This window comes from Natrix helvetica, assembly GCF_964273705.1.
Source record: "Natrix helvetica genome assembly, chromosome: 2".
NCBI lineage: Eukaryota > Metazoa > Chordata > Lepidosauria > Squamata > Natricidae > Natrix > Natrix helvetica.
The window spans coordinates 103,786,008-103,801,293 of record NC_138552.1 but is presented as its reverse complement, the minus strand read 5'-3'; the positions used below and the strand labels follow the sequence as shown (position 1 = coordinate 103,801,293).

At 40.3% G+C, this 15,286-nt stretch overlaps 1 protein-coding gene across 1 annotated transcript in view; it reads right to left on the bottom strand.

The window, feature by feature from the left end:
* Positions 1-15,286, bottom strand: part of LOC309388008 (cysteine-rich protein 1-like) — a 53,464-nt gene that overhangs the window by 1,174 nt on the left and 37,004 nt on the right. Inside the window, exons 2-3 of the mRNA XM_081944974.1 lie at positions 9,594-9,688; positions 3,597-3,651 (exon numbers count right to left, since the gene is read on the bottom strand). Of these exons, the coding sequence (XP_081801100.1) occupies positions 3,597-3,651; positions 9,594-9,688 (150 nt within the window). The remainder of the gene's footprint in view (positions 1-3,596; positions 3,652-9,593; positions 9,689-15,286) is intronic.

Below are 15,286 nucleotides of genomic sequence, written 5' to 3'. Positions count from 1 at the left end.
TAGGGATAGTATAGATGGATTGATAAAGAAAAAAAACCCTGTATTTAACCTTCATAGATTAGCCCTGAAAGCCCCCACTCTTTGCCTTTTAACTATTTTTAACAGCATTTTAATCATTCTTGCATCTTTTTTAAATTTGTAATTTTTAGGTGAGGTTTTTATGGTTTAATACGTTCTTGTATGCAGCCTAGAGTTCCTCTGTGAGAGAGATGGACGGGTTCCAAAATGTGATAAGAAAGAAAGAAAGAAAGAAAGAAAGAAAGAAAGAAAGAAAGAAAGAAAGAAAGAAAGAAAGAAAGAAGTTAGACAATTAAAATATAGACACATGGCAGGAAGGATGCTGCACCAGAAACCTAATCTGTATCACTTTCTTTAATCTTTTTATCAAAATTTATCCTTTCTAGGAAATTACACTGGCTCACTGTTGCAGAAAGTTTGCAAAATATAATATTGGCAATTAACAGGGAAAAGTGAAAATAATAATAATAACAAGCTTCTGGTCCTATAGTGTAGAAGCATATGATTAAAGCTATTAGTTCTCCTTTATTCTTACTTTTCAAAGCTAGTTTAATCTCACAAGGGATACATAAAATCAAACTTTATTGGAATATATGTGTGTGCGCGTGTGTATTTCTATGTATGAATACAATGCAATTTAATTGAATTAAACAAAGAAAACAAGTTGCAACTGACCTGTTCCAAACAATCTACACCTTGTTTTTACATGCACAAAGACTTTTCCAAGGAAATATTATGATCTCAAGAAGAAAAACTTATCCTAATGCATATTTCTTTCATCAACTGCATTTGCAGAGAGAAGAGAGAGAAGACAAAACTGCAGTTCTTGGCTAAAACGTCTAGATCTGGGTTCCAAAAAGCCAAATGACCACTACATGGAAGAGGACAGGAAACTTTATTGTCATGTGTTGATCATCTGCATTTTTGTAGCCCAGATCCGGTAACCATATTTTCAATAGTACTGCCATGCACAAAGGAATACTTTGATACTAAATCAAAATGTAAGAAGTTTCTATGGGTTTAGTACAGTGAGTGGAACAAGCCATTGTGTCCAATTAAGCAAACCAAGGTTAAATAAACTTGTCAACCCACTATTATTCATATCATCTGAGGGAAACACCACACACTACTTTAAGATTTAAAATGTGCATGAGGATATTTTCTCAATTTAGCTAATTTAAGACCCATGAAAAATATGCAAATGTTTGGTATTTTTAATCTCATCAGGTAAGACATTAAAAGAAACCGTTCTAGGAGACCAGAGATGGAAAAGTCATATGGTAACAGAACTTTTTCCCACTGTTTGAATCTCAAGATATGCTTGAGGGAGGAAGAGGGAGAAGAAGAGACTACAAATATTTAAGCTGCATTCAGATGAAAAAAAAAAAACCAAACATTTCTTAAAGTTCTGAAAATATGATGTCAGGATAGAATTCACTGGATTACTAGAATGTTTGCATTCTACTTGGACATTTCCTTAAGGTTGGTTTTTCTCTCTGCCCAACTGATTTTTACAACAATTAGCTGGATGAAGTCATTTGGAGATCTTGAAAGATTGCACGTTCTTGACCTCAAGATGGATTTTTGCAGCCTAGAATCTAGCCAACCTACTGTGATAAAAGGTACTCCCCCCATACACATGTAAACTATATTCACTACCAAACCTATGAGATTTCCCAAACTCTCTTATGTATGGCCTGCTTAAATTGCCATTGTAAGAGAACATTCATAATACGCTGAATTGACCCTGAGTGGTGACAGGGAGAAGACTCACTCAGGAACCTGTGGCTCAATAACCAAATTGTTTCTATTCACTGACCGTATCTCAAAGATAGAATGGTTAGCATGACTTGACCTTAATGCTATTTTTAAATGTATCATAGTTGATAGGTGCTGTAGAAAAATAATGTTAAGAGAAACAAGACTAAGGATCTTAGAAGCCAGCATGACAAGAAAAGGCAAAATGGGAGCCCAGAAAAAAAATTAGACAGTAAAGGTAGTCACACTTTCCTTAAATAATTAGGAATTGTTAAATAACATTGAGGGTGGGAGCAAAGGAATAAACAAACCAGATAAATAGAATTTTTAGGTAAATTTCAGAATTTCTGGAAAGGCCATCCACTAGCATAATAACTAATTGTGGGTATTACTGATACATTTATATAAAAACATCTTTTAGCTGTGATTTATAAAGATCAAGTTGAGAGATTGCTTCTTTAATGGATTTACAATCTAAAACAGGCAAATCTAAAGAATCTAAAACAATCTAATCACACTTGGCCAAATAAAGCTATCCTATCCTACCGTATCCTATCCTATCCTACTCTACCCACCCCACCCCACCCCACTCTGCTCTCCACGCTCTACTCTCTACAATCCACTCCACTCTCCACGCCATTCCACCCCACATCACCTCATGCCATCCTGCATTCCATTCCATTCTGTTCTGTTCCATTCTATTGTATAACAGATTTGGAAAAATTATAATAACCAAACTTTGATCTTATACTTAAGGGCATAAACTAGAATTTTTATTTTGAATTTAGAAAAGTTGAATATTCAACTTTCTTCTTATTCTTGTAAAGGTTTCTAAAATTCAACTCTGTTTACTTCAGCACAGTAAAACGAAATTGACTCGATTGATCAAATGCCAAATTTGCCACTCTGGAAGAAGCTAAGAATACACTCTGAAAAGGATCTGTCAGTCTTTCAAATAAGCTTTCTTTGCCGCTACTAATTTGTTGGACTATTTTTCTTCATACAATGGATCCTAAGCAATGGAAAGAGAGATTGAGGACTAGGCTTCGCAACAATGCAGCTGGAAAGCAGCATATTGTGTTCTACATATCTCAAGTTTGGAAAGAGCTTGCTAAGTAAAACAGCAGCTCCATAATCTGTATGAAGAACAGAGAATTAGCAGCTCCTTTGTTCTCACCTTTTCATCACAAGTTCTCTGTACAGAAAAAGGAAGGCGTTAGACCATGCCGAAGTAAAGGTAGGAATGATTTATCTTATCTTCTGTAGATTAAAAAGACTTTTCATTGTTACCAGCAGAACTGTTGCTGAAGTGACAGAATTAGAGCTACCCAGATGCTGCAGACCTTTAAAGTAAAGTTCTATGAAATCAGTATAGTTTGGATGGTCTGATAATACTGAACAGTTTGCTGCAGGTTACTTTCTTTCCAACCCACGGTGGGATTGGATCCAGTAATCCAGTCACCTGAAGTAGGTTACATCATTCATAACATGCCCTCCAATAAATTCTGTAAGGCAATCCAAATGATGCCTCTCTTGACACTGAGTTACCTTCATAGAGTCCTCAGATTTGTCCTGATTCAATTTTCATTTGCATGCAACTAATCAGACATAAGAGCTTAGAAGATCCACAAGTGGCATGTCACAAACTGATGTGGCATGAATAACTTAGGCATGGATATAAGTGATTACTTAAGAGCAGGAGCACGATTGCACCTGTCTTCATGCCTCCCCCACTTGCCCATTTCAGATCGGTGAAAAATGGGCTTGCATGTGTACATTTATATGGCTCTCCCTCACAGGTTTCCAGGTCTTAAATTTACCTCTTGGTCCAAAACGCTGAAGATAACAATGGGTGCAATAAGGCTTGTCATCATGCTGTGAAAGAAGACAAGAAACAAGATCTATTATTACTATTACTATTACTATCATCATCATCATCATCATCATCATCATCATCATCATCATCATCATATGGCATTGTTACATTAGCAATTTCAGAGTAGTAGTTTGGCTGCCAAGGTACTAGCTCCATTGAAGGAAACACTCGCATGCTTCCCATGGTTCATCACAAGAGGGCGTGATGGTGTATTTTTATGTTTATATGTATGTATGTATATTTTATTGTACGCCGCCCCGAGTCCCTTGCGGAGAGGGTGTGGCTAACAAATTAAATTTCTATTTCTATTCTATTTCTATGGCTTTGCACCAGAAAAAAAGACAAGGGGCTCTTCCTATAGTGTCATCCAAGGTTCCCTCCCTCCCCAGAGCCATTTTGAGCTTGGATTATTTTGAATCCAAGCTGATCCATATCTGATAATTCCATACATTACATACAACCAGGAAGGTTCAGAGGGCAGGAAACTGACTACCAGCACAGAGCACCAACTCATTCCCCCCCCAAATGGTAACAGTTTATCTACTTGCATAGAATATGCTTAGGTGGACGGAAGCTGAAATGAGTGATGTACCACCCAATGCTAGGACTTGAATCTCTGGAGCAGAAATCAACTCCAACATCATTAAGCCACTGAGCCTCCGCGCCTCTTACAGGATCCATTGTTGCATATTTATTAAAGATATTCATGGACTGTTAATCTCATGGAGGCTGTTGTACCGCATGCTGATAGTGCATAATATCTGAGGATAGACAATAGGATCCTGATCATAAGTATTCCAAATCATTGGAATTTATATCACATCCCACTGGGCTAAAAGCAAAATTGCCACATGAAGGCAGAAAGAGAGTATGAATCAGTCTGAATCTGGAACAAACACTGTCTGTGATGTAAGAGATGCTCCTGCTGGAGTTCTGGCAAGAAAGATTGGTACTAGTATTATCCATGCACACACTTGCTATCCATCTGCTCAACCTGAGTAGGATGGATACATTTGTCAAGTCAGTTTCTCACCGTTCCACATTTCCATTTTATTTCTACAGCAGTATGAAGGTTTCTCTTTTTAAACAAAACAAAACAAAAACTCTGCAAAGAGACTGTGTACGCTATAATGCACATTTTTCTAGCAGACACTACTTGAATGTTTTTCCTCTGAATTACTCATATACTTGCCAAAAGATGCTTGGAAGTTTAAACTGAATCCTCCTATTCCAGACACTTTGAAGTCCACCCAAGTTTTATTTTCTCTTTCAAGTCTATTTTCCTTAAATCAGGTGCTAATGGAAAATTAAACATATGTGCCAGTCCAACATATTTGAGTGTTTTGAAAAAAAGAACCCCAATCAATAAATTAGCAAGACACCCCTTTCTACCATTTCTTATTATTAACATTTTCACAAATTCCTGCAATGTACCTTCAGTCTAAAACCATTTCCATGTGGGGGATAGAGGAGATCTGCCATTATGCCTCCCCCAAATGTTCTTGTTAAGGAGATTTAAATTCTGGCAAAGATGTGGGTGTGATCATGCAGAGTAAAACACATGGCTGTTGTTACATGGGGAAACAGGATAAAAGCAGAGAACTTAGTAAGAAATCCCATGTAGAGAGTTCAAACAGTTATGACTGAGAGTTTGGAGTTGTACTTTAGTTTTGGATTTTATTTTCTCTTTATTAGGAGGGTTTACTCTGAGATTAGCACAATGTTAAAGTCATTGCCAGTTCAGCCCCATCCTTTTTGCCCATTCAGGATAACCTATTCTTCTAGGCTGAAATGCACTGGAGCAACTATTAGCACCCGGGTATGTTTTGCCCAGAGAAATTGTGTTGGTGCTGGTAGAATGTAGTGCTTAATTTATAAAATGCTAACCAAGACTGAATCTTGAGTTAAAGTCTTACCATCATCTACACTACTTGCAAATGCTGAAATTTCTTATTGATGAAGGAAAAGTACTGTTCACAATCTCAACAGTACTGGGTTGATGATTGTAAGGGGTTGTGAGAGTAACCTTGAGGGACAGGAGGAAGTAGCCAAGGCAAGACATTGGTCAGATAAGATAAATCCCAGTCCGAAGCAGAAATATAATTTGAGAAAATACCTCAGGCTTGACCCTCCCTAGTTCTCCTTGGGATAAAGGCAGGGTGGGGAGCGGTATGTTCAGACTGGCAAGGCTGATATCAGTCCTTCAAAGTAGGCCATAGAAGGAAATCAAAGTTATAATTGCTAATAATAGATTTATTATAGGATTACAGTAACAAATCTTACCAGTCTGAATGTGCCTTTTCCCAGCCTTCATATCCCTTCATGATCATGCTGATGATCAACAGAATCAATTTTGTCTGGCAACTAAGCCAACTTAGTTCCATGTCGCTGCAATGGAAGAGGAACGGTTCCTGTGTTTCATTTGGAAACCAGATTGCCTTGAGGAAGATTTATTTACCACGTCATCTCTCCATAGTGATATCTACCCAGCCAGTTTGATCTGACAGGTGAGGCAAAATTCAAAAAATTTAGCAACAGCTTCGCTGCCCGGTTGCTGGGTGCGCATGGCCCAGTGGTGGGATTCAGCCAGTTTGCACCTATTCAGGAGAACCGGTTGTTAACTTTCTAAGCAGTTCGGAGAACCGGTTGTTGGAAGAAATCTCAATTTATTTTTTCCCACTTTCCAGGGCTAATCCTATAAGGAAGGCAGGAAGGAAACATTCTGCTGTTGTTTCTAGCATGATCTTTGTTGTCCTGCTTAGAGAAACTGCCTCTCCCGTTAACCCTTGCTACATTGTAACAGCTGAAGCGAAGCGCCCATTGACATGACATTGAGTTGGCCATGCCCACCCAGTCACATGCCCACCAAGCCCACCTACCCAGCTGGTCATTAGGGCAGAGAACCGGTTGTTAAATTATTTGAATCCCACCACTGGCGTGGCCCTGTGGTGGGATACAACCCACCACTGGGCTGCCAGGTTGCTGGGTGGCATGGCCCAGGTACCATTCCAGTATGGTGCTCCGGAGGGCCCACCCCCTCTCCTTACTGCTTTTTGAGCCAATCGGGGCTTTTGCGCAAAGAGCGTACGGCGCCGAGCACCTGGAGCATCGCAGGTGGTAAGTACGCATGTGTGTGCTGTGTGCCTGCTGCGCGCATTCACATGGTGGACGCCGGGCCCCATTGCAGCGTACGCATTCATAATTAACAGGATCATATCATATGAATTTAACCCTTTCCTTCCTCACTGCAATCTTAGTGAAAATCCCTCCTCTGAAACTGATATTTGCATTAGGGGAACCTCCATCAAAAGTAGAAAAGATACTCTCCATATAAACCAACAACTTCAAAGGAGTCAATCTCATGAGCAAATCAAAAAGTCCAAGGTATAACCAGTGAAGCAACCAAGATGGCAAAGGGCTATCTATCAGCATCCCAAAATAAGCTAAATTCTCTTCAGAGACATTTATAAATTGCTTGGATCACTACTAGCACTGATGATGTTACCTAGTTTGGGTAAGAAAACAACCAAGTTCAGGGAGCTCTAAGGACCCCACATTTCAACCCTGAGCTACAAATATTCTCCTTTATTGATAGTCACTGTTTACCCAAACTTGGACTAACAGTATCAACAGACTTAAATAGTCTACAGTAAGGAAATAAAGGAAGAGATCAAAGGGTGCACCTTTGCATTTTCAGGCCTTCCAAATAGATGTGCTATGAGTCCATGAATAATATCAATATTAGAATTAAACCACGGTTTCTCAAATCTGGCAACTTTAAGACATGGGGAATTCAACTTCCAGAATTCCCTAGCCAGCATGTTGGCTGAGGAAAATCTGGCAGTTGAAGTCCCCATGTCTTAAGTTCACCAAGTTTGAGGAACATAGGTTTAGAGCTTTTCCAATGAAGAAAAAAGACTTAAGGGAAGGCTGTGAAAAGTAAATTTCAGGAAGTGGGTCTTGCAACTTTGTGCTCAATGCGCATATTTTTGCTTCTCTTCCCAAAGTATTTTAAATGTGGCTGAGATGATACTTCTTTCTCCTCTTGCTGTGTCAGGGCCATTTTATATTCTGTGAATTGTTCATGCATCCCAGGCAGAAAACTTGATTTAATGCTGCAAACTGGATCAGATATTCTTAAGGAAACCACTTTACAGTGACAGTAAGCTTAATTTGATGCTTTGAATTCACCCTAAAAGGAAGTACATTGGAATCGATTCTCCTTTCCTGTTACCCTACAGAAGGAGTCAATCCTTCACAGTTCCCTTTCCTGAAATGGAATGATGTTGTTTCTTGGCTCTGGCCTCTTTTCTGACAAACCAATAAGAGATAATTTACTGCTGCTGCATTGAAACTTCTGCATCATTGGCTCCAACTTAGCACCATTGAAAACAACATAGTATTATCACTAACTTGTGCCAGTTCCAATAACTGTGTCTTAACCCAACAGGATAATTTAAGAGGAAGACATTAAGGTTTTCGTGGGTGCAAATGCCTCTCTTGCTAGAGGCAGCATGGAACTATCTGTCCTTATCCCAGGCATCTTTTCCATTTATTATTGTTATATTCCATTGAGGTGATGTGGAAGTCCAACCTTGTCTGGGTTTGGAAGGTAAGCAAGATTGAGGTGTCCTTAGTGGTCTCTGAGCATGGTTGTTTCCTTGCAGATGTTTCATTTCCCAAATCATCAGTGCAAGTAAGCAGGTAAGCATTAGTACTTGGATAGAGACCATTAGAAAACCTCAGAATTGTAGTCAGATGGCAGTTTCTAAACAACAACAGGAAAAAGGCAAACCATGTGCCTATTACTATCAAGGAACTGTATGGATGTGTCCATTTAGTCACCTGGGGTTGACTAACTTGAGGGTATCTTTACCTGGTTTTTATGGCATTCTGTTATTTGTCATTGCAGAGCGATTGGATGCAGAAGTGGAGCTATTTCAAGTCCTCCCTCTGCTGTCAAGCTTGGTAGGCCTTTACTGTAATTAGTCTCTTTCTCCGTGTAATCAAGTGCAATCTACATTCCATCACAGAGTCCACCTGCCCACTGAGCCATAACTAAGCGACATGAATCACAGGGGACGGGGGAGCTCTATGAAGGAATGAATTGGACAAAACATGGGGAGTTGCCATAGTTCTCTAGACATCCAGTTGCCTTCCAAAATCCAAAAGAAACAGAGAGCCTGAGAGCTACCTAAGGGGGAACAAGGCTTACATCTCACCACACTTTCTCATATGCAAATGACTGAAAGAGAAATCTCTCCAGAAAACATGGCATCTTGACTAAAACTGACTGAGTCTCTGGGTGACATACATGAAGATGCAGTGTATGTAGCAGGGGTGAAATTCAGCAGGTTCTGGAGAATTAGTAGTGGAAAATTTGAGTAGTTTGGAGAGCAGGCAAATACCACCTCTGACTGGCCCCAGAGTGGGGAGGGAATGGAGATTTTGCAGTATCCTTCCCTTGCCACGCCCACCAAGCCACGCCCACAGAACCGGTAGTTAAAAAAATGAATTTCACCACTGGTATGTAGAGATATAAACAAACCGAGGTTTCCTTTGCAATATGTTCCTCTCTCTCTGTCTCTGTGTCTCCCTGTCTCTCTCTCTCTCTCTCTCTCTCTCTCTCTCTCTCTCTCTCTCTCTCTCTCTCTCTCTCTCTCTCTCTCTCTCTCTCTCTCTCTCTCTCACACACACACACACACACACACACACACACACACACCACTGCACACACACGTTCCATTCTGCTGGATTTAAGTTAACTCTAGCCTATGTATATTCCTGCCCTTTCCCTCTCTCCAAGTCAAAAGATGAAAGCGATATTCGCAAGCAAACCAATCCCAGGCAGCCTTTGAAAGTGGAGCCCTCTCTCAGGGGAGATTGCTGTCAGGGTATCACAAGTTACGGAGGGAGACAGATGGAATGGTTTTCTCTGTACCTCAGCATGCTGGCCAGGAGTGAGCTGCCGTTTGCAGTGGTGGCACTTCAGGCAGAGGGGATGGTAGTCTTTGCCGAGAGAACGCCTCTGCTCAGCTGTTAAGAGAGGGGAAAAGGGATGAATAATTGTACAGCTCCAAGCCCCTCATTAATAGGAGAAGGTATGTGGAATGCAGCTTTGATCGGCAAAATTTCTGCCTGGAATTTCAGAATAGAAGGAGTTATAGAATCTTTTGATACAGAGGCAATTTGCGTTTTTTCCCCTGTTGAACCCTACCCGTTTCTCTTTTATAATTCCTATCTTTGGCTTATAATATATGAAGATATCATTCTTACCTTTAACTCATAGGCATATTAAGATGTAACTGTTTAATGCACTTCATTTAGGTTGTCTATTTTTCCCCCTTCCATTCAATCATTTCTGATTCTTGGAGACAGCCTGGAGGAGTCACTGCAGTTTTTTTGGCAAGGTTTTTTCAGAAGTGGTATGCCTATTGCAGGACTAGAACTCACAGTCTCCCAGTTTCTAGTCTGATGATTCAACCACTACACCCAAATGACTCTTCTGTCCAATTTAAGGGCATGTAAATTTTTGAAAAAGGATTCAGTGGCTCAATGGCTAAGACGCTGAGCTTGTCAATCAGAAAGTTCAGCAATTTGGTGGTTTGAATCCCTAGCACTGCATAACGGAGTGAGCTCCCATTACTTGTCCCAGCTTCTGCCAACCTAGCAGTTCGAAAACATGTGAAAATGCAAGTAGAAAAATAGGAACCACCTTTGGTGGGAAGGTAACAGTGTTCTGTGCGCCTTCAGCATTGAGTCATGCCGGCCACATGACCACAGAGATGTCTTCAGACAGTGCTGGCTCTTCGGCTTTGAAACAGAGATGAGCACCCTAGAGTCGGGAATGACTAGCACGTATGTGCGGAGGAAACTTTACCTTTATCTTAAACTTTTGAGACTTTCAAGGACATATCCCCACCTGCTGTAAGAGAGAAATAGCTTTCTCTGTAGAAGAAAAGAAAAAATGTGTAGGCAAAATTTTAAAAGGACTGCTGAATTTTACACCTCTGCCGTTCCTCCTGTGTGCAGCTTAGCTGTGATAGTCTGCCAGCAACTCAGATTGCACAAAATGCCAGTCTGCAGGAGCAGGAAAGGGGCCGTTTGCAGCAGATCCTGGGCCAATGCCTCATTCCAAGAAGTCATAAGAATATGGGAAAGTCCCTGCTAGCTCAGTCCACCATTCTGTGTCACAAGGTTGTCAATTTTGTATATGCAGGTGGAGTAAAGGCAGGAGGGAATAACTTTCTCTTATAGCAGGCTAGAAAGCCTTCCCAAAAGCCTCCAGTGTTTGGATGATATAGCTCAGGGGGGTCAAACTCAAGGCCTCTGGGCTGGATTTGGCCTGTGATGTGGTTGGATCTGGCCCACAGGGCCATCCTGGAAAATGTAAGGGCCGGACTGCGTCGTTTTGGCCCGGTCTACCCAGTGCGAAAGAGGAAACATGCCAGCAGTTTGGGGAGTGGCATCAAGCTGGCCATGCCCACCCAGTTGCCCCCCCCGCCCCCCCTAAGTCAACCACAGCCCTGATGTGGCCCTCAATTAAATTGAATTTGATACTCCTGGTATAGCTAGAAAAAAAATTAATAATTTTTAAATTTCATTTTAATGCAAACATCACCTTCCATTAAGCAGTGTGTCGCCTGGGTACATATACTTTGTGCAAATAACAATTACAAATTAGAGCCATATTTATTATTTTATCTATTCTTAATACTAATGCTAACATATACCATACCTAATGCTATAACAATCCTCTTCTTAACTTATTCAACTTTGTTAAAACATTTTCTCTATTTCACTCTTCCGCTTTTTTCAATTTTTCATACGTATTCTCTAATCATTGATAAAATAATTCCCATATATTATAATAATCAGATTGTTCCTTCTCTTTAATTTCAAGTGTTAACCTATTCGTTTCTGCACATTCTAATATTTTCCTAATCACATTCTCATCCATAGGGCTATCTTCATTTTTCCAATTTTGTGCAAATACAATCCTAGCTGCAGTTATTACATGAATTATCAAATATACATTTTCTTTACTATAAATTTCTGGTAAAATCCCCAACAAAAATAATTCAGTTTCAGATGAATATGCTGTTGTATCATCTCCTCCATCAATGTACATATTTTTATCCAACATTTTTTTGGCTTTTATGCATATCCACCACATATGATAATACGACCCTGGTGTCTGGCAACATTTCCATCATTTTCACTGTTTGTTTGTTTGTTTGTTTGTTTGTTTGTTTGGATTTATATGCCGCCCTTCTCCAAAAGGACTCAGGGCGGTGTACAACATTAAAAAAAACACACATCCCAAAAGTTAAAAAAAATTAAATCCATATCCAAAAAAACAAACCGAATTTAAAAGACAATACATTTAAAATAAGTTAAAATTAACAGGCCAGGCCGGCTTGCTGGAAAAGCCAACTTTTCAGCGCACGTTGGAAGGACCGGAGGTCATGGATTATGCGAAGCTCCGGGGCAGCTCATTCCAGAGGGAAGGTGCTCCCACAGAGAAGGCTCTCCCCCTGGGAGTCACCAGCCGACACTGTCTGGCCGACGGCCACTGTTCTTCCCCCTTCCTAATTTTTTTCCCTATAACTGCAGGGTCCACTATTTTTCAGATTGTTTTCAATAAGAACTGACTAACCAGTTTGTCATTTGAGTGTAATGGCATGAACTGAGCAAGTGTAGCTAGCCCAAAGTCACCCAGCCAGCTTTCATGCCTAAAGTGGGATTAAAATTCACAGTCTCTTGTCTTCTAGCCTTCTCACCACCATGCCAAACTGGCTCTTGTATTTAACCATTTCTATCTAAGAATTACTCACAGTCAGTTTCTCCATCCTGGTGCCATGTAGGAGTATTAAGCTACTAATGCCAAGCTCTCCATTCATGCTTCTTGCAATTTTAGAGAGGAGAGGGGGGTAGGGTTGAATCTCAGAATGAAGTTTTGTATTTGAAGCTACCACTAACAGAATCTGCAGTAACACTTTTAATGTAGTTGTAAGATGACTGTAGGAAACCTAGATTCAAACTATTGCTTGGCTAGTACTAACCACAGAAATGTGGTTTATATGATACATAGTACTTTCAATTTAAGAACAGATTCTGACAATAGCATTCATACATTGCATCATTTCAGAAGTTCAGAGAAATGTATTTTGAACATATTCATTATGCTTTTGAATGTAGATTTTGATGAACTAAATTTAAGTATGCATCAACATCTTTTTTTAATAGTAAGGAGAGTAGTATTATATGCAGTATCTATGAATGATCACACTTTGAAGTCTATGAACTGGTCAAGCCACTTTGGCACTGCAATGCTTAGACTCCACCTAACTGATCTCTGAAACTCTGCAATGGATAACTGTGTCCGGATTTAACTCTAGCTAAAAACCATTGTTTCCATTGGAAAGGAAAGTCCTGATTTGTACATACAAAGAAACCATAATGGTAGCCATTTCTAATTCAAATTTTGGGCAATGTTCATTAGAATGCTCAATGGATGAAGGTGCAAGGAGTGAATGAAAGAAACAAGAGCAAAAGTATGAAAAGCACAGCAAAGTCAGGAGCCACTGCAAGAGCCAAGAGTAAATTGTGTTTGCAAAAGACTTAAGTTCCAACCACAACCCACAATGCTTTTCACTTTGTTTAAGTTGACTGTATTATGTATGTGCAACCAGCTTGCAAACACCGAGACATTTATGGGGCAACAGTGCTATCCAGAATTTATTCTTACCAAGAATAAAATACCTACATCTTTAGCAATCCAAGCAATTCGCGTTCTTCATAAAATCTATTACAGATATTTAGGGGATCCTCTGGATCATCTTCTGGGCCCAGTGCCTTTCAGGTAGGCTGTGTTGGACACCAACTTAAGCCAGCTGTTCTACAATGTTTTGCAAAGCTGTATATTTGGGACTAAAAGCCATGGTGGTGCAGTGGTTAAAATGCAGACTTACAGGCAATTCTGCTGACTGCCACCAGTTCGATCCTGAACAGCTCAAGGTTGACTCGGCCTTCCATTCTTCCAAGGTCAGTAAAATGAGAAGCCAGATTGTCGGGGGCAATATGCTGACTCTGTGAACCACTTAGAGAGAGCTGTAAAGCATTGTGAAGCGGGATATAAGTCTAAGTGCTATTGTTATTGCTATTATGCCCTTGTAGTTTATCCTAACTCAGAAGATTTATGTTCTTTGTCTCACTGAACCTCGGGGGGGGGGGGGACACGGCAGAATATATATGTGTAATGTATACGTTCTATCAGGTAAATTATATGCTTTGATTAATGAGCTTGAGACAAAAGTAGGACTGCACCAGAGGTTGGGAAGGAGATCTAAAGGTTGTGCCTGATTGGTCTCTGTTTATCACCCCCAGCACACATCTCACCTGCCTTTAGCCAATATATTAAAACATACATTTGAAGCATAGGCAAGCTGTTATTGACAATTATTTTTCATAGAGTGGTAAAACCTTAAAGAAAAAGGTGAAAGAAGTTCCATCTGTTTCCTTCCAGGATATTTTTAGCTTTCATCCTATGTGCCTTCCCTTGGTAGGTACTGTCTCTGATTAATAATGGAGCCATCTGATACTGGAAATAAATCTGTCAGCGTTTTGTCCCATCACCTCCCTGCAGGATGCACTGGGACTTATTAAATGCATGATGCATCAGTCACACTTTAAAACAACCCCCCCCTCCCCCAATTCGCTCAATTGCAGGGAATGCTGCAGTCCTCTATATTCAGCACCACGCATTCTCGCCTTTGGGAAAAGGCTGTTCTGCACAAGCTAAATGTTGCACTGCCCTTGTCGAGGTGAAGCATTAGTAAGCATGCGAGCAAATGCCCTGGAGAAATGCTCTTTCGCATTGAGAGTCTGCAGAGGGCTCCACTTCCTATCAAATAAAATCTAATTCAGAAAGCAGTGCAGCAGCTTTGCTTCTACAGTACCCACAGACACCCTACCTTGATCCCAAACCGTCTCTTCTGGCAACAGGGAGAGAGGCTGATCTGGGATTGTTGAACTGTTTTCAAGTCTGACTGTGAATTTTTTTTGCAAAACGAAGTTACAATGCAATTGGAAAGAACAGCACTTTGAGGAAGGGCGTAGGTGTGAGGACGGAGAACCAGCAAGTTATGTATGAAAGTGAGAGCATATCAAAGAACTGCCTTATTTACCATTTACCTGATCCCTGGAACTATGGAATTCCTGGATTCTATTGCAGCAGAATGGGAAAATAACCCTGTGAGAGAATCTGAAATTGTTCCCATCAGCCTTTTTAATAGACGAGGGAAAACAAGACTCTGGGCGCTATTTCTGTACCTGAATCCCTGGTGGTTATATCTTCACCTTGCTTTACCAACTTTCATCAGCTGGTTTGTTTTAGTTCAGTACTGTCCTTACTGAATTTGATTAAATGCCATAAATTTTAGACCAAACCTTCAGAAAATGGCACTCTCCAGAGAAGTTAGATTTTAGAATATAGAATTCACACTTTCCTTTTCAAAAGCAAATGATAGATAGATAGATAGATAGATAGATAGATAGATGGATGGATGGATGGATGGATGGGTGGGTGGGTGGGTGGGTGGGTGGGTGGGTGGGTGGGTGGGTAGGTGGATC